The sequence below is a fragment of the Ctenocephalides felis genome, unplaced genomic scaffold (genome assembly GCF_003426905.1).
Source record: "Ctenocephalides felis isolate EL2017-DRISC unplaced genomic scaffold, ASM342690v1 CF-g0.4_SCAFFOLD_03573, whole genome shotgun sequence".
Classification (NCBI taxonomy): domain Eukaryota; kingdom Metazoa; phylum Arthropoda; class Insecta; order Siphonaptera; family Pulicidae; genus Ctenocephalides; species Ctenocephalides felis.
The window spans coordinates 12,017,238-12,037,163 of record NW_020539727.1 but is presented as its reverse complement, the minus strand read 5'-3'; the positions used below and the strand labels follow the sequence as shown (position 1 = coordinate 12,037,163).

At 29.3% G+C, this 19,926-nt stretch overlaps 5 protein-coding genes across 5 annotated transcripts in view; 4 read left to right on the top strand and 1 right to left on the bottom strand.

The window, feature by feature from the left end:
- The window catches only part of LOC113389519 (zinc finger protein 271-like), a 3,386-nt gene extending 2,396 nt beyond the window's left edge, over positions 1-990 (top strand). The window contains exons 3-4 of the mRNA XM_026626547.1: positions 94-266; positions 354-990. Coding sequence (XP_026482332.1) covers positions 94-266; positions 354-990 — 810 coding nt within the window. The remainder of the gene's footprint in view (positions 1-93; positions 267-353) is intronic.
- The window catches only part of LOC113389432, a 290,888-nt gene that overhangs the window by 268,120 nt on the left and 2,842 nt on the right, over positions 1-19,926 (bottom strand). The gene's annotated exons all lie outside the window — the stretch shown is intronic.
- On the top strand, positions 2,364-4,562 carry LOC113389518 (zinc finger protein 420-like). Its single transcript, XM_026626546.1, has one exon. The coding sequence runs from the start codon at positions 2,643-2,645 to the stop codon at positions 4,560-4,562; it is 1,920 nt and encodes a 639-aa protein (XP_026482331.1). The 5' UTR covers positions 2,364-2,642.
- LOC113389426 (mitochondrial import inner membrane translocase subunit TIM44-like) lies at positions 8,698-10,423 on the top strand. Its single transcript, XM_026626459.1, has 3 exons — positions 8,698-8,841; positions 9,017-9,118; positions 9,192-10,423. The coding sequence occupies exons 1-3, from the start codon at positions 8,839-8,841 to the stop codon at positions 10,386-10,388; spliced, it is 1,302 nt and encodes a 433-aa protein (XP_026482244.1). The 5' UTR covers positions 8,698-8,838; the 3' UTR covers positions 10,389-10,423.
- The window catches only part of LOC113389517 (protein angel-like), a 7,988-nt gene continuing 1,248 nt past the window's right edge, over positions 13,187-19,926 (top strand). The window contains exons 1-6 of the mRNA XM_026626545.1: positions 13,187-13,327; positions 13,383-13,638; positions 13,689-13,939; positions 16,251-16,408; positions 16,471-16,871; positions 19,463-19,691. Coding sequence (XP_026482330.1) covers positions 13,433-13,638; positions 13,689-13,939; positions 16,251-16,408; positions 16,471-16,871; positions 19,463-19,691 — 1,245 coding nt within the window. The 5' untranslated portion in view covers positions 13,187-13,327; positions 13,383-13,432. The remainder of the gene's footprint in view (positions 13,328-13,382; positions 13,639-13,688; positions 13,940-16,250; positions 16,409-16,470; positions 16,872-19,462; positions 19,692-19,926) is intronic.

Below are 19,926 nucleotides of genomic sequence, written 5' to 3'. Positions count from 1 at the left end.
ATCAAAAAGAAAGTAGTGATTGAAAGCAGTGAAGATTCAAGTGATGAGCATCTTTTTCGTGTAATCAACATCAAACCTAAAATGGCGATTTAGGAAAGAGTTCATAAAAGGCCCAGAATCAAAAGGAAAGCAATTTTTGAAAGCAGCGATGATTCAAGTGATGATTCAAGTGGGAGCCTCTTTCTCGTGTATTTATCATCAAAACACTTTCTAAAAAGGCGATTTAGAAAAGAATTTACAGAAAAGTGCCCACTATCAGCAAGAAAGTAATTAATGAAAGCAGCAAAGATTCAAGTGATGAGCCTCTTCTCGTGTATTCAACATCATAACACTTCCTAAAAAAGGTAGTTTAGGAAAAGTTCACTGAAAAGGCCTGGAATCATAAGGAAAGCAACTTTTGAAAGCAGTGATGATTCAAGTGGTGAGCCTCTTTCTCGTGTATCCAATATCAAAATAATTGCTAAGAAACCAAGTTTAGAAAAGATTTTACTGAAAAGTGCCACAATCAGCAAGAAAGTAATTGATGAAAGCAGCGAAGATGCAAGTGATGAAAGCAGTGAAGATTCAAGTGATGAGCCTCTTTCTCGTGTATCCAACATCAAAACACTTTCTAAGAAAGCAGATTTAGAAAAGAATTCACTGAAAAGTGCCACAATCAGCAAGAAAGCAATTAATGAAAGCAGCGAAGATTCAAGTGATGAAAGCAGTGAAGATTCAAGTGATGAGCCTCTTTCTCGTGTATCCAACATCAAAACACTTGCTAAAAAAGCAGATTTAGGAATGAATTTACTGAAAAGTGCTAAAATCAGCAAGAAAGCAATTTCTGGAAGCAGTAATAGTAAAGAAATTACTGAGGATATTCGGTCATGGGCAAACGATTTTGAAGTGAATCATGATCAATTACATACTTTATTACCAATATTGAGAAAATATGGGTGGAATAAATTGCCATCAGCTGAAGTCATTTTGAAAATGACAGACCATATTTGAATTATACATATAGTATATAAGCACAGCGACTCATGTGCATTCTAGCATTATGAAAAATATTATTATAGTAATAATATTCTTGAAACGATGCCAAATGTAATAAAAATTTTATAAATAATAAAATTGATTTAATAAATATTGGTTGTCTTCCATTACATAAAAGCAATACAAATCAGTTTTGGCCTACATTAGGAGCCATGTTTTTTAAAAACATTGTAAAACAAAGCCTTTTTCTATACGCAAACTTATCACAATTTATACAGAGTTATAAATGAAATGAAATTTATTTATAAAAAAATCAACTTCAAAACAAATTATTTCATATGTAAATTTAATTAGTACAAATATAATTATCACTATCACTTATAATACCGTACTTTATAATATTTTTGTTGATTATTTTATGATAAATTTAATATACAATATATTATTTATTATAGTTTTATCCACTGAATGAAAGTCAAATTGGGTCTCGAAACGTATAGAAATCAATTACAATATTTTTAGAAACCTAAATAGTGTTCTTTCTATTTTTGTTATCCAAATGAATATGTTCAAAAAGTATTTAGTGTATATTAAGGCGGCGTCGATTTAAAAGTCACTTATGCACATATAATTTTCGGATTCTATTAGTGATCAAAATAAGCTACTTTACCCAAGAAACGATGCCTCTGAAATGAATTCTGAAAGGCCGAAAATCTTTACGTTTCAAAGGTTTTTGAACATTTTGGCATACCTTCAAAAAAAAGTGTGTGTGTGTGCGGATACAAATTTTTGTCGACGATTTCGGGAACACCGATCAACCGATTTGAATAATTCAAAAAACATTCGATTTGTATTGATAAGGAGACGTGTTGATTAGTTTTTGGCGAAGGCAGTCTAGCCATGCCGAAGATACGGAGCAAAAAGTGCCAAAAAGGGTAACTCAGTTTTTAAGAAAACGGAGCGTCCGATTTTAATAATACAAAAAAACATTTTATTTGTATTGACAATATGAAGAACTGATTAATTGTTTGGAAAGGCGGGTCCAGAAGTTATGGGCTCTTAAGAAAAATTAGTTAAAGAAATGTCATTTGACGGTCAAAAATGTTTATTGGACATATGTACATCAAATTATCAGATATTTTATAGAGATTTTAATAATGTGTACACGTTTTGTGTAAATTTCTTTGCGTTTCGTACGAAGAATTTGCCTTAAGGCACGATGCACCCCACTAGGTTTGCTGAAAATTTAACGTTTTAAATCATACAATTTACTACTAAAACTTCTAAATGACTGAACTATGTGTACAATACAGTTATAATACAATTATAAAAACCTAAAAATATATTCTATTTACTCAAAATCAGTTCAAATTGTTGTGTCTCATTCAGCTCGTCCGAATAAAAATATTTTAATAAGTGTTAGGCAGACAGTTTGGTACATAGTGAACCATTTTGAATTTTAAATAACGCGCCATCTTGTTAAATATCAATGCGCTTGAATAGATGTCTCATCTTTCTGAAAATATACTCTATGCTTCAAATGTCAAATAATAAATGCAAGTAAAGTTGAAATCTTTATCATATTAAATCAGATTGTTGATTTAACTAGATATTATTTAGCACACGAATATTTAGTGAGTATATTGGGGCAGTGAAAATATTTAAAAATGTCGGAAGAACAAATGGTGGTTATCTATGATAATGTAATTAAAATTGAACCACCAGATTTTTCAGCAGTGGATATTAAACAAGAAATAGAGGATGAATTGGATGTTCAACAAGAAATTGCAGGTGAATTGGACGATAAACAAGAAATTGGAAATGAATTGGATATTAAACAAGAAATGAAAGATGAATTGGACGTTCTTGATGTTAAGGTTAAATCTGAATCGGTTTCTGAGAACGATGAAACGTGTTTAGGAAGATTCATGGATTCAGAAGTAACTATAGAAGAAGTCAAAGAGGAAACAACGTATGAATGTGACATTTGTAATCAATTATTTGCAGAATCGCATCAGTTAAAGGAGCATATGGTAGATCACAAGCCCAGTCATAGCGAAGAACGCCCTTTCAAATGCGAAGTCTGTTGTAAGACTTTCAAACAATCAAGAGGCTTGAAGTCGCACATGTTTACACATTCTGAAGAATGTCCATATAAATGCAATAAATGCAATAAAGCATTCTCACAATTTAGTAATCTGAAAAGACACCTGCTCGTTCACAGTGGTGTGCGCCCTCATGAGTGCACTACATGCAATAAGACATTCACAGAATTAGGTAGTCTGAAACGTCACATGAGGATGACACACAATGGAGTACGTCGTCATGAGTGTGATGTATGCAATAAGACATTCAAACAATTACGTAATCTGAAAAGCCACATGCTGTTACATAATGAAGAACGCCCCCATGAATGCAGTTTTTGTGGTAAGACTTACACAGAACCCAGTAGACTGAAAAGACACATGCTCATTCACAGCAGTGAGCATATTAATGAATGCAATATATGCAATAAGACGTTCACAGAATTTGGTAGTCTAAAACGACACATGCTTCTTCACTTAGGAGTACGCTCCCATGAGTGCAGCATATGCAATAAGACATTCAATCGAATAGATCATCTAAAAAATCACATGATCGTGCACAGTGGTGAACGTCCTCATGAATGCAATATATGCAATAAGAGATTCACAGAATCAAGTACTCTAAAACGTCACATGTTGAGGCACCAAGGACTGCGACCCCATGAGTGCAATGTATGCAATAAGACTTTCACAGAATTTAGTAAGCTGAAAAGGCACTTGCAGATTCACAGCGGTGAGCATGTTCATAAATGCAATGTATGCAATAAAATTTTCACAGAATTTAGTAAGCTGAAAAGGCACTTGCAGATTCACAGCGGTGAGCATGTTAATGAATGCAGTAAATGCAATAAGACATTCACAGAACCTGATGATTTGAAACGTCACATACTTATGCACAATGGAGTACAAACCCATGAATGCAAACTATGCAATAAGGCATTCACAGAATCAAGTGAACTTAAAAAGCACATGCTTAGTCACAGTGGAAAGCAGCATGAATGCAATATATGCAATGAGGCATTCACAGATGCAGATAGTCTAAAACACCACATGATAACACACAACGAAGTACCATCCCATGAATGCAATGTATGCAATAAGACTTTCACAGAATTAAATAAACTCAAAAGGCACATGCGCATGCACAGTGGGTCCCATGAATGCGAGATATGCAATAAAACATTCACAGAAGCAGGTAGTTTAAAACGTCACATGCGCCTTCACGATGGAGTACGCCCCTATGAATGCAGTGTATGCAATAAGACATTCACACGATTGAGTCATCTGAAAGGTCACATACTCATTCACAGCGGTGAGCGTCCACTTGAATGCAGTATATGCCATAGGAGATTCAGGGAATCAAGTACTCTGCAAAAACACAAGCTGGTTCATTACAAAGAGCAACCTTATAAATGTGAAATATGCAATAAGGGATTCACTCAACCGAATGATTTGAAGAGACACATGGAACTTCATAGTGGGAAGTGTGATGAAAATAATTGAAATATAATCAATCTTATTAAAAGATTTATTTAGAATATTTAGAATATTTTTTATTTATTTATTATTTATTTTATTTATTTTTGTATGTAATAGAATGTATAAATAATATACAATGCATAGTAAACCTTATATGATTTGCATTTATTGATAAATAAATCAAGCCAATTGTTGCCTAATATTTTATTTTAATATTTATGACTTAAGTATTAAAAACAGGAATTAGCAACCAGATTTGATACTCACCTTGACCAGCTTGATGTTTTATAGCTTAATATTTATTTAGATCATATAACATTCTATAAGCCGTTCTTATTTTCAAACTAGTGGGGTGCATGGCATCGTGCCTTAAGGCAAATTGCTGGAACTTTCCGTACCGTAATTAAAAATCTTGGTACGGAACCCAAAAAAATTACACAAAATGTGTACACATTATTAAAATCTCTATAAAGTATCTGATAATTTGATGTACATATGTCCAATATAAATTTTTGATCTCCAAATGACATTTTTTAACTTATTTTTTATTGAGAGTCCATAACCGCTAGATCTGCCTTTCCAAAAATTTAATCAGTATCAATACAAGTAAATTGTTTTTTGAATTAGTAAAATCGGTTGATCGGTGTTCGCGAAATCGTCGACGAAAATTTATATCCGCACACATACACACACACAACCATTTTTTCTAAGGTATGCCAAAATGTTCAGGTACCTCTGAAACGTAAAGATATATAAAAATTTTCATTTATCATTTTCATTTATTATTTTTCATTTCATTTCGATTTTTTTGCGATTACTATAACTTATACCCTACTAATTAATAATTTATATGTTTTTGATCATTTTTTTGTACTTCTTGATTTATTGTGCAATATAAATTAATATTTCTTGAACCTTCTGATTTTATATTCTTTTATTATTCATATTTTCAATATTTCATTCTTAGATAATATAATTAATTTATTATTTTTAATAAATCAGTAGATTTAACATATATATGCATTTTGGGAAGTCAAAAATAGTCAAAAAGTGGGAGGGGGAAGGGGGATCCCAAAAAATGGCACCTGATTTTATTTCTTTCAAAATAATCTGAAGAAAAATATATTCATAGCATTATTAATCCAAAATAATGAATGAGCAGTGGAAAATATAAACTGTGGGCAAGTTAAAAAGTGTTTTTTTTAAAAAAAAAAAACAGCTACTGCCTGAAAAAAATTACTAAATATTACTAAATTATTTTTTTTATATTCTCAAGTTTTTTAAAACTAGTAAAAATCGGAATTTGGGAATGAGCGTAGTAGTCCACATACAAGATTCTCAAAAATTTCAAGTAAATTGCTTCAGTAGAAGTTAGGAAATCGTGGGTATCATATCGAAAAAGCCGAGGAGTATTATAATAAAACCGATATATCTCCGGATATAATTTATATTTTGAAAAATGTTCTTGTATACTTTCTTGACCTGTTATATTTTGAAAATATTTGGAAAAACTAGTTGTGTGTGGCATCGTGCCTTAAGGCAAATTGCTGGAACTTCCCGTACCAAACACTAACATTTAAAAAAAAAACTTTTTTTCAAAACTTTGAAATAATTAGGTTTTTGAGAATTTTGAAATTTTTGGAAAAACTTGACATTTTTGAATATTTTGATTTTTTTATTTATTAAATTCTCAACTTTTTTAAAAGCAATCACGCTGCATAGCTGTTTTTTAGAGTAGAAATATCGAAGCGCGTAAGCGCTGCGTCGTAGTCTAACGTGTAAACATTGGTGCGGAACCTATAGAAATGTACACAAAATTTATACTTTTGTTATAATCTCTAAAAAATATCTGACGATACTATATTAATATTATTAATTTTTAATTATCAATTACAGATGCCCATCCTCAAAGCCAAATCACTCGATTAGTTTGGCTGGACAACGAGACTCTGATTTCTGTTGGTCAAGACTGCAATACAAAAATTTGGAGCATCGAAGCAATCTAAGAAGCCCCCATCGTACTGATACTGATATAAGAGCTTGTAACTTTTGCTGAACAAATGTGTTGTTTACTTAAGCTAATAATTTTACAAATATTTTTGTATGAATTTTTTGATATACGTTTCTAATCTATAATTAGATACAAAAAATGATGGATGCAGTTTTTGAGATATTTTAACCTTATTTTATATATTTATACGTACTTGCAGCATTGCATTGGTTGTACTATTGAGACTTTTGTGCTTTTTGATATATTTGAGATATACATAATTATTTATCATGAGATGTAATTATTTATAATGGAATACATGAGATTAAACATTTATAAATTGGGGGTTCAGCTTTAGTTGAAAAACTGTAAGATTTTTAGTTATTTTAATGATATTGTTAATAGTAATAGAATTTTATAAGCTATAGCTTATAAAATTCTATTACTATTAACAATATCATTAAAATAACTAAGATTATGGCCGTAGCAATGGAAATATAGATGAAAAATATATTTTCAATTAAAAATAGCCCATTTTCAGGCACTGCGGTGTATAATGGTAATGGGAAATTTGTCACACTAGTTTTCTCTGAATCAAGTTGGAGTTTAACCCAACTAATGGACCTGCCCTAGGGCTATCACCTATTATTTTTATTATGATAAGATTAATATAAAGCTAATATTATTTTCTCAAATGTATAGAAATCAATGCAGTAAGTGATTATCTAATTATGACTAAGGCAGGTCCATAGACCATCATTTTTTATGGAAAAGCCTGTTCAGAAACAAGAGCTAGGAACAACCGGAGCCTTCAAAACCATGTTCTAAACTTAAGCTGAAAATTGAATAGTTAGACGATTTACTTGGTATAACGATAGAGTACTTGGTCTTGATGAACATACTAAACCATTATTAAAGTCTTACGGAAACTGGTTCAATTATAAAAATTGTTGATATGTTAAAATCTGCTTTTAGAAAATACTCCAAGTACACGTGTTTGTTTGTTTTCAGTTATGTGTGATAAATCTAAACGGGATACTCTTAATCACTCATAAATTAATTTATATTTTATTGATTAATTCGATAATTTACACATATCGAAAAGTTCATGTAACTTGCCTCAAGGCAAAATACCAATAACAACTAGTTAATCTTCTGTATTACTATATGTATTTAATGATTTTTATAGCATAGATCTCAACGAATATAAATCAAATTTATATATATATATATATATATATATATATATATAACTATATAACTATAGTTATATTTTTTTGAATTTTCCAATTTTACAATACATATTCTCACTAGTTTTTCTCGATTTTCTCTTAAACAGTAAAAGATAGCAAAAAACTTTATTTAGACTAAAAATACAGAATAAAATTACGAATAAAATGATATATAAATCGTTAAGTATGTTCATATAATTTTCTCGAGATTTTCCGATTTTCCTGAAATTTTACGACGGCAACTCGCCTGTAGGCCACACCGTTCGGAATTCGAAGTTGCGATATATGGGAAAAAAACTAAGAATTTTGAGACCTTTCTAACGATGTATAATACTTTATATGTTTTCTTTACAGAAATATCGAATCGTGAGGAGTATTGCTCCAACCTAGCCGCACTTTGCATTTTGACAAGTTAACATCTACACATATTGCTCTATAACATCAAAACCGTAAAAGATACGAAAAAACTTTGTTCGTACGAAAGATGCAGAATAAAATTATGAATAAAATGGTATATGAATGGTTAAGTGTGTTCATATAATTTTCTCGAGATTTTCCGATTTTCCTGAAATTTTACGACGGCAACTCGCCTGTAGGCCACACCGTTCGGAATTCGAAGTTGCGATATATGGGAAAAAAACTAAGAATTTTGAGACCTTTCTAACGATGTATAATACTTTATGTTTTCTTTACAAAAATATCGAAAAATAGAAGAAATTAAAGGCAGCCAAACCTAAGATAAGATTCTTATTGATCACAAGTTGATTATTACCATATTATTACCACGTGTCGGAAACTTCATGCTTATAAAATTCTTAGTTATGAAATTCATTAACATTATATATTTAATAAATATATCTATATATCTTAAATGAATGATTTAAATCCATTACGCAATATTTGTCATATTTAATTCAAATTTCGTGTCCAAGTTCATTTCGCGCCTGTCCAAATTAGTGAAGTGTCATGGATTTTTTTGGATAGTATTTTTTTTTATCCCTATCGGGCATTATTTTCAAATAAATTTGTCAGAATTTTTATTTTTGTATATAAATTTATTTAGTCCTTTCATATAAAAATGGTAATTAAAAACTTAGCCTTATAATTAATATTTGATTGATAATTTAGCCTTAAAAAAAAGTTAGGTTATGTCATATTGTGATTGAAATTTTTTGATTTTTACAAGTTATTTATTTGTGAAAGTGTAAATAAAATGTTTTATTGTTCTTTAGTAATTGAATTTGATTTGTTTTCAGTATCGTTATCTAAAATGTGGCACTTTGCTGCAACAATTACCTTGTGGCCTCAAAATTGGGGCAACGAATTTGGGTAGTACCACAGTTTTCCAACAATCCCAGGTAATAATTTTATAAATTTGTATAAATGTTTATTTTAACTGATATATAAATTTCTTATTATATGTTCTTGCAGTATTCGACTAAGAGATCATCATTTTTCTCTCAATTTATAGAAAATGTCAAACAAGATATGGCAAAAAATAAAGAGATGAAAGAGAGTTTAAAGAAATTTAGAGCCGAAGCTGAAAAATTGGAACAATCAGAAGCACTAAAGTCAGCCAGACAAAAATTCCACAATGTCGAATCAGAAGCTTCAAAGAGCACTGAAGTGTTCAGGGAAAAACTAGGTACTATCAAAAGCAAAGTGCACGAGGCTATGGAAGAAGCTGGAAAGACTGAATTTGCAAAAAAGGCATCACAAATCACTGAAGAACTCGGCAAATCAGCCAAAGGTGTTGGTGAAACCCTGTCAGAGACCACGCAAAAGCTAGGAACAACTGGAGCCTTCAAAACCATTTCCCAAGCCACGGAGGCTGTCAAAAAAGAAATGGACAATCAAGGTATACAAGGCCGTGTATATCAAGGTTTACAAAAATTAAGGAAAAGAAATGAAACTGCTGATGTTGCTGATACTAAAAGTTATGAGCCTAATGTAGATGCCACCGGTGTGGAACTGCATAAAGATTCAAAGTTTGCACAGTCCTGGCAAAATTTCAAAGACAATAATGCTTATGTGAATAAAGTCCTTGACTGGAAAATAAAGTACGACGAGTCAGAAAATCCAGTCATCAGAGCCTCTAGAGTATTAACAGATAAAGTTTCAGATATAATGGGTAATTTATTTCAAAAAACAGAACTTTCAGAAACATTAACAGAAATCTGTAAAATTGATCCGAATTTCGAGCAAAAACAGTTTTTAAAAGATTGTGAGAACGATATTATACCAAATATATTAGAAGCCATGGTCAGAGGCGATCTGGAAATCCTCAAAGATTGGTGTTTCGAGAGCACCTACAGCATCCTAGCAACTCCTTTAACACAAGCTAAAAAATTAGGCTATTATTTGGATTCTAAGATTTTAGATATTGAAAATGTTGATTTAGCTATGGGTAAAGTTATGGAACAAGGTCCTGTCTTAATCATTACTTTCCAAACTCAGCAAATAATGTGTGTCCGGGATTCTAAACATACAGTTGTAGAAGGACATCCAGAGAAAGTAATGCGGGTCAATTATGTCTGGGTCTTGTGTCGGGATCCGCAAGAACTAAATCCAAAAGCGGCATGGAGGTTAATGGATATATCAGCAAATAGTCAGGAACAACTAGTGTGAATAATTATAAAAATAGAAGAGAATATATTTGTGAATGTCCCAAAATGTGTTTAATTGCGTCTCGAATTAGAATCAGTTGTATGATTATAAGCAATATACATTTATTTACAATCTGTTTCATGAATTGACAAAAATTTTACCTAAAGTTAATTGCCATTAGTTGATAAATGTAAATATAAATGTTATAGGGTTCTAATAAAATTTATATTTACATGCTTGTTTGGACTATAGGTTTAGAACTTATTTATTAATTTTCCATGATTTTAGACCTTTCGTCGACATTTTCTCAAAAACTGCTAGACCGATTTTAAAATTTTAAAAGCCAATTGTTTAAATTACTATATTTGTTACTACTGCTAAATAATTAACATCTAGTAACAGTAATAAACAATTATTTAAATTTAATAAAAAGAGTACAAAATAAAGGATAGAATTTTCAATAAAATGATATCCGTAGTATGTTGATTTAATACAAAAAAGCAAATAAGTTAATAATAATAAAATATTACTAGAAAAACAATAAAGTAGAATAAAAACAATAAGTCAGAGATAATAATAAATATAACAAAATAACAATATTAGAAATAATAAGATAATAATAATATAATAATAATCATGTTAATATCAATGTAAGCGTTTACAAATGGCTATTTATGAGATCATAGGGATTTTTTACGTTTTAGCCATTTGATGATGTATTTCAATAAGGAAGGTTTTAGTTTTGTACAATGATTGGCCAAGTCTTTTCTTTGTAATTAGCATAAAAGTGTCCATGTTTTTTTTTAAAACATATTTTATCAATTTGAATATAATATCAAGTTAAAACCATGGTCTACTATTCACGTTTTTTTTAAAACACATTTTACTTGAATATGAAATCAAGTTAAAGCCATTGTTTTTGTCAAATAACTCATAAATTTTATATGAAAGCATTTTTTTCAGCTGTATAAGGAGAAACTAGATAAAATTTACTACAATTTCATGCCAACAGTTGCACTTGGTCCCATAGAATTATTTTGAATAAAACGACTTTCAATTTAATTGATATTCCTTCAAAAGCGAGACCATAATCATATATCTAATGCGATAAGCGATATATAAATGTATATATTGATATTCCTTCAAAACCAGTACCATAATTATATTTATAATAGCGTATAAAGCGATATTAAAATGTATATATTGATATTCCACCGAAACCGAGACCATAATTATATTTATAATAGCGTATAAAGCAATATATAAATGTATATAATGATATTACATCAAAACCGAGACCATAATTATATTTATAATAGCGTATAAAGCGATATACAAATGTATATATTGATATTTCTTCAAAGCCGGGACCATAATTATATATCTAATGGCGTATAAAGCGATATACAAATGTATATATTGATATTCCTTCAAAACCGGGACCATAATTATGTATCTAATGGCGTATAAAGCGATATATAAATGTATATATTGATATTTCCTCTAATCCGGGACCATAATTGTATATCTAATGGCGTATAAAGCGATATATAAATGTATATATTGATATTTCTTCTAAGCCGGGACCATAATTATATATCTAATGGCGTATAAAGCGATATATATATGAATATATTAATATTCCTTCAAAACTGGGGTCATAATTATATTTATAATGGCGTATAAAGCGATATATAAATGTAAATATAAATATTCCATCAAAACTGGGGTCATAATTATATTTATAATGGCGTATAAAGCGATATATAAATGTATATATTAATATTCCATCAAAACTGGGGTCATAATTATATTTATAATGGCGTATAAAGCGATATATAAATGTATATATTAATATTCCTTCAAAACTGGGGTCATAATTATATTTATAATGGCGTATAAAGCGATATATAAATGTATATATCCAATTCCCATACAAACCGAGACCATAATTATATATCTAGATCTAGTAGTGTATGAAGGAATCCAATGGGAATCCACTAAGATTCCTACGTTTCTAAGCGATTGCATGCAGCGCCTCTATGCAAAAATGTTCCCAGTTTTCTGAGAACTACGTAGTGACTACCGGGTTCATATAGTTCTGTGTTAGATGGCGCCACAGACCGAAATGTCAAACAGTAAAGTGACAGGTGGATATAAATAATAATAAACAATTATACTGGGATAAATATGATCCCTTACCACTACTGATGATATGAATGTGGATAACTATTCACGGATTTTTTAAAACATATTTTATATAATTTGAATATGAAATCAAGTTAAATCCATGTAAAATCATTCAAAGAATTTTTTGAAAATTCTCCAAAAATCTAATTGTTTCAGTTCTCAACAAATTTTAAAGCCTTTTAAAAATATCAATTTTTGGTACGGAAAGTTCCAGCAATTTGCCTTAAGGCACGATGCCATGCATCTCTAGTTTTAAAATTCTTCGTACATTTCCGCCAGAAAATCCGATTTGTTAATTTTGTTTTTCCGCCGTTACATACATACATACATATATATATATATATATATATATATATGCTTCTTTTATCTATGCATACATATATGAATAGGAGTGTGTGTGTGTAGTTATGTGTTTTGTATCGAACAAACATCAAACTCGTTTATACCCGACTTTTAACGAATAAACAGTTCGTGAATTTTAATTATAAATGCAAGATCAAGAACAAATTCAATTAACCAGATGAGTAATAATAATAATAATAATAATATTGAAATCATAATCATCAAACATACTAGAAGAAATAGTATTGGTACAAATTAATTTTGACAGTTTACAGATAACCTCAAGTATTTTTTAATCTTGGCAACAAAAGCCAAAAGTGACCGCATGTCATAAACAAGATACCAAGGTGAACATCATTAAAAATTATCTGTGACATAATGTATCCGATATTCCTAATCCATCTGTTATTGTTACAAGTCAATAATTGGTAAAGTAAATCAATTTATTCTCCACTTTCCGAAGTAATATTCATTTGTTTTTAGAGTCATGTCAAAACCTAACCTTTTGTAATGACAGTTCATTGCCATGTAAAATGTTAAAAACCTTACTATGTCTTTACAACCTCCGGCCAAGTTGTATAATAAATATCTATATAAAATGCATGTCCACAAAAACTAAAGGGCACTCCTCGTCAAGCCCCACATCAATTTTTAAAGATGGACTGGCCAAAGCTATCGGCTCTAATCCTATGGGTGCCATAAGGAAAAACAAAAAAGCTATCTATTTACCCGAAGACAGGTTGAAAAATGACAAAGTATGTCTCAGCAAAATAACTCCAAGATTTTCAGTTTATTAGAATCGAGCCCCTTGCTGACCCAGGACCCTACCAGGAAAGATGTCAGTCTGAAAACTACTAATCTTGATAGTGTTTGCAGAGCTAACGACTATTATAAAATCATGGCTGCTACTAAATCTAACACAGACGAGGAATTTGATTATGATAAATATCAAGAGGATTGTTTGGCCGAGAGTAAAAGATTGAAAGGCTTTAGGAAATGGAATAATACGAGCCTTGGGCAAAATTTTGGAACCAAACAAGGTAATAAATGATAAATTTAACTTTTTTTCATATAATATTTCCATAGATTTGCAAAACTGAAGTTCTTTTTAATTATATTCTAAAAAATAGTACTTTTTTTTATTGACTACCTTTTTAGTAACTTGCGTAACTAAATTTATTTGTTTTTAATTTTTAGAATTTTTTTTTATGAAATTAAATACAAAGTAATATATATATATATATATATATATATATATATATATATATTAATTTAGAAATATGAACAAACAGCACTCTTTTTGCACGATTTTATTAAATAATATTAATTTCACAAAGGTCTCGAGGACTAGGTTCGTCTCATCATCAGTATTTTTTTAATTATTTTTAATTTAACGTACAAAGATTTTTATATGAAATTAGAAAACAAGGTAATATAATATATTCACCTTTTTTCTTATACTATTTTTGTAGATTTGCATTGAACTAAATTTGTTTCTAATTTATGGTACAAATATTTATTTATAAAATTGTAAAGCAAATTATTATCTTTTATTATTCACCTTTTTTCATGGACTATTTTTTTGCCAAACTAAATTTACTCATGGTTTTATCATATAAGTTTTTCATTCATGGTACCAAGATCAATCATAATAATAATAATTTTTAGGTAATAAGTATTAAGTAATAACTGTTGACGTTTTTATTATATTATTTTGAACTCCATTAAAAAATCCAAAAAGTTTTTGAATAATTATTATATATCGGGACATCTGTTAAGAATATGATCTTAATTAGAAAATAAACAAAAAGAAATAATTAAAATTGGATTGTAATATAATATATAATAAAAAAATATATAAATGATTATATAAGGAAATATTAAAACACCATTAAAATGTTTTTTTAATAAAAAAGTTAATCACTAATATGAAGATACACTTCATAAATTACTTAAATAATTTCTAAATAATAATATTGTTAACTTGTGATAATGATAATAATTTTCTGGAAATATTTGTGCCATAATTTGTATTATATATTATTTATATAATTCATTCATTTATAATCTTTATTACATACATATTATATTAATAATATTATAATAAAATATAATTTTTATTATATTATATTATATTTTCATGTTCTTGGCAGAAAATCTAAAGATGGAACGTTTTTGGTTTTTTATTACTTTCTGAATTTATTATTCGAAGCTTAACAAAATATAAAAATCCAAGATGGATTTATCCAGTAAATGAAATTAAATATATTTACATATAATAATTGCTAACAAATATTATTTATTATTTATGTCTTTGTAATTTAATCTTGATTATCATGTCCCAAATCTTTGATGTATCTATTGTCATATGAAAGTTGTAAATGAAGTACTTACATTCTAGATATATTTAGGATATTTGAACCATTTATTTTGAAAGTGATGTAAGACTATTTTCTATTGATTCGAGAAAGTTTAAGACTATAATGACATGGCAATTTTTTGATATTCAATTATTAACTTACCATAGGGTAAATCGAAATTGAAAATTTTTACATTTCTTCACGTTTTGAAGGTTTCTGAACATTTTGGCATACCTTAGAAAAAATTGATGTATGTTTGTGTGTGTGTGTGCGGATACAAATTTTCGTCGACGATTTTGTGAACACGGATCAACCGATTTGAATGATTCAAAAAACATTCGATTCGTATTGATAAGGAGACGTGCTGATCAGTTTTTGGCAAAGGCAGGTCCAGCCGTTACGGAGATACGGAGCAAAGAGTGCAGAAAATAGAAATCGTGTTTTTGAGAGAACGGGGTATCCGATTTGAATGATTCAGAAAACTTTCTGCTTGTGTTAACGAAACGATTGCTTTTGGGGATTTTTTTTTTAATTGCTCAAAATTATTTTTTTTAAATATCGAAAATAGTTCGGATTTCAATTCTAATTCTTGTTTATATACTTTTCTGTAAAAATATATAAATGTCGTCGTCCAATTCACACGCTCCTTATATTTTGTCTATAAAATAAGAATAATAAAAGTTGTGTGTAAAGTAATTACAGTATTATTAATAGCCTATTTGAAAACATTTAAAATTCCTATAGATTATTTCATTACGGTACGGGATGTTCCAGCATTTTGCCTTAAGGCACGATGCCATACACCACTAGTTTAAGTGTTTTCATATAACGCGGTACAAATGATGATCACTTTCAAATTAAACGGTCCAATTAAAAATATATAAACAAAATAAAACAAATTAGTTTATTTTACAAATATGTACCTGACTAGTAATGTTTTAATGTAGTATTTATTCTTCTCACACATCTCAAATTATTCTCTAAATTCCAGCAAACTCTTCCATGTTCACATTACTGTCCTTCAACATTTTGGCACAAAACTTGTTGGAATCGCACAAATTCCTCTATCGAACAAGTGACCCCAGAGCACTCACATGGACACACCGGGTTCAGAAAATCTTGGAAGAAATCATATCTTACAATGCAGAGGTAAAACTACCTTTAATAACTAAAACAATGATACAGATTCTATTACCAAAACTATTATTCAGATAATATGTTTGCAAGAACTACAACAAGAACATATATCATATCTAACCAAAGCCCTGATGCCGCTAAATTATAAATACGTGTACAAAAAACGCACAATGGAGCATAAAGATGGTAGCGCTATATTTTACAAGTCGAATCTTTTTACAATGGTAGATTATAAGCTTATCGAATACTATCAGCCCAATGTGGAGGTTTTGAATAGGGATAATGTTGGAATAGTGATTAAGCTTAAGATTAATGAGGGCCAGTTTGCGAATAATGCAACGGACAGTGATATTGTAGTTGCTACTACTCATTTGTTATATAACCCAAAGAGGAGCGATGTTAGATTGGCCCAGGCACAATTGATGGTCGCGGAACTGGATAAAATGGCTTATATGGGCAGGGATGAGAATGGATTGTAAGTAATAATAATAACAATAATATATATATATATATATATATATATATATATATATATATACTAGCTGACCCGGCAAACGTTGTTTTGCTAAGTAAGGTATATTCTAAACAATTTCTAGAGAATTAAAAATATTAATACTTAATGTGTATAATGATGTGTTGTTTGGATGCTATACGAGGTATTATAAAAACAATAAATCCCATTAGTTTATCTATATTTTGTCAATTCAATCAAACTGCAAGTTTTATACACTTCTTTCCAATCCAAGTCTTTTTTGGTCTTTCGACTTATTGATTACGTTTCAAGTTTTTCAGATTTTTTGGATTCTGGATTTTGTGTATAATTGTAAATAATACTACTGAGCTTATTAAAAAATTTCAAATTTCTGCGAGGAGAGAATATAGAAAATGAATTATTAAGTGTTCTTCTTTGACCTGCTTTTTGAAAAGTTCAAGTAACATTCGATGAGATGAATTAAAATAAATTTAATAAAAAGTATATATGTCGAGCAAGGCAAGGCACAAAGGTCCAATTTGAGTTTGAGCAAATATAAATTATATTGTGAAAACCAAACCAATTTTATCACAATAAATGACACATTTCAAACAAACAATTATCTGACTACGTTCAGTAAAACTGTCAGCTACTTCATCATTGTAGAAAGGTGCTTTCTGATGTCTTACAAAAATTTGTTATCTAAACCTTTTTACCCTATAGGCGGGGTAACTTGGAACGGCCAGATGGCAAACAGGTTTAATGTCTTATTTTAATTTTAAAGGTATTTTACAAAATAATTACATTTTTAACTAATGCTAAAGGAAAACTACCAACTGAAGAAAATACTTTTATGATGGATTTTCAAAGATTACCGTTTTCAAATCAAGGTTATAGCTGGATATACATCTTTTTTCCTCTGCTTTCAAATATTGTTGTTAAACAATGCTTAACTTCACTGATTTTTGACTCATCGGTTCTGGACCTTTTTAACCCGGACCTCCATATATTACTATCTATTCTTCGATAAATTCTGAGAAATTATAACTGGGAAAATGTTATTCGACAAAATGTCCATTTGATCGATACCAAATTTAGGTTCTGAATTTAAATAACATAAATAAAAAATAATATAACCTAGAAAATGTTTTATAAATACCAATGAGTATATAATTATACAAATGAGATCTTTCAGAGCACTGTGTTTGAGAAAAATATGAAAAAATAAAAAAGTGCGTTTTCATATTAACATTTCAGAAAAGTTGATATTTTGAGTCTCTAGTAACACTTGCGGCTCGTTTACTAACGTTTTTGTATATAAATAAAACTACAAACAAATCTACTTACTACAATTCAATCATAATTGAATAATATTCACGTAAAACATCCTATTAAACGTAATTGAACATCATCTGTCAAAAGCGTTTGACATTTGACGTATTAGCCACCGTCCATTGTTTTATTCAAATTACGCTTCTACAAAAAATTTCAAATTAAAAATGTAAAGTTTCTTCGCGATTTTGAAATAAATCTCACCTTTCCGACCATCTCTGGATCGGCACGAATTTTTCAAGACTGAGACTGGCCAAATCGGTTTAGTCGTTTTCGAGTTTTAATAAGACATTTGAAAGAGAGCTCCGTTTTTATATATAAGATATATATTAGATGGTAGAGTATGGGATTTGTAAATATTTTGTAGAGCTTCGAACAAAGAATCCAAAAAGTAATAAAAATCAAAACTTTTTTAAAAACCCATTTTTTTATTTATTTACTGTCGACGTTTCGGAACTAGGTCCGATCCATCTTCAGGACATCTGTCAAGAAACATGATCTTGTTAAGATTTAAGCAAACAATATATTTAAGAAAAGCAGAAGATGATGTATTTTATTTATATAAAATGAATAAAATTATGGAAAAAATAATGTACAGAAATATGACAATATAATCAAAATGAAACTGATAAAAATAAATAAGTGGATTATATAACAAAATATTAAAAATGTAAAAAAATTAAAAAGTTTTAAAAAGTTCCAAGAAAAGGTTACTGAAAAAGCAGAACTGAATTAATTACCTGTATGATTGATTATACTAATATACTAACACCTTTTCACTAAAATTTTTGATAAAATCGTTTTTAGTGAAGTGTTAGTGTATAATCAATCATACAGGTAATTCATTCTGTTTTTTCATTAACCTTTTCTTAAAACTTTCTAATGTTTTGAAATTTTTAATATTTTGTTATATAATCCACTCATTTATTTTTATCATTCTCATTTTGATTATATTGTCATATTTCTGTACATTATTTTTTCCGCAATTTTATTCGTTTTATTTGAAAAATCCACGATCTTCTGCTTTTCTTAAACATATTGTTTGCGTAAATCTTATCAAGATCATGTTTATTGACAGATTTCTTGAAGATGGAACATACCTAGTTCCGAAACGTCGACAGTAAATAAATAAAGAAATGGTTTTTCAAAAAACTTTTTGTTATTTAATTATTTTTTGGATTCTTTGTATGAAGCCCTACTAGATATATATATATATATATATATATATATATATATTATTTATTTATTTATTATATTTTCAGACCTCAATACCTTCCAATTATTTTAACGGGTGACTTCAATCTACAACCTCACACTCCGGTCTACACATTTTTAACAAGAGGAATACTACAGTATTCGAATTTAACATATAGACAACTAGAACCGATTCAAAGCAGAAATGATCCAAGACAATGCACCTTGCTACCGCCTCATGTTGGAATCAATGATAATTGCCAGTATATTGATGTTGTTAAAAGGAGATTAAACATGGTAAGAATTTATAACAAACTTTTATCATGAAATAGTTTTAGTTAGACAATGAATAAATAACACTGGTACTAGGGTTTGTCAGTTTCAAAAACCGTTTTTTTGGCGAAAATTATGGAATTCGAAAACCAGTTTTGTAGTGAAAAAGTCGGTTTTCACTGTATGAATGGAAAATGACGAATATAGCCAAATATAAAAGATAGATGCAAGCGTTTTGATTCTTGAAATCATGTCGGTT

Coding starts and splice junctions, on each gene's coding strand:
- LOC113389518 (XM_026626546.1), top strand. CDS start 2,643: ATGTCGGAAGAACAAATGGTGGTTATCTATGATAATGTAATTAAAATT.
- LOC113389426 (XM_026626459.1), top strand. Junction 9,119..9,191: donor CAGTTTTCCAACAATCCCAG/GTAATAATTTTA, acceptor ATGTTCTTGCAG/TATTCGACTAAGAGATCATC.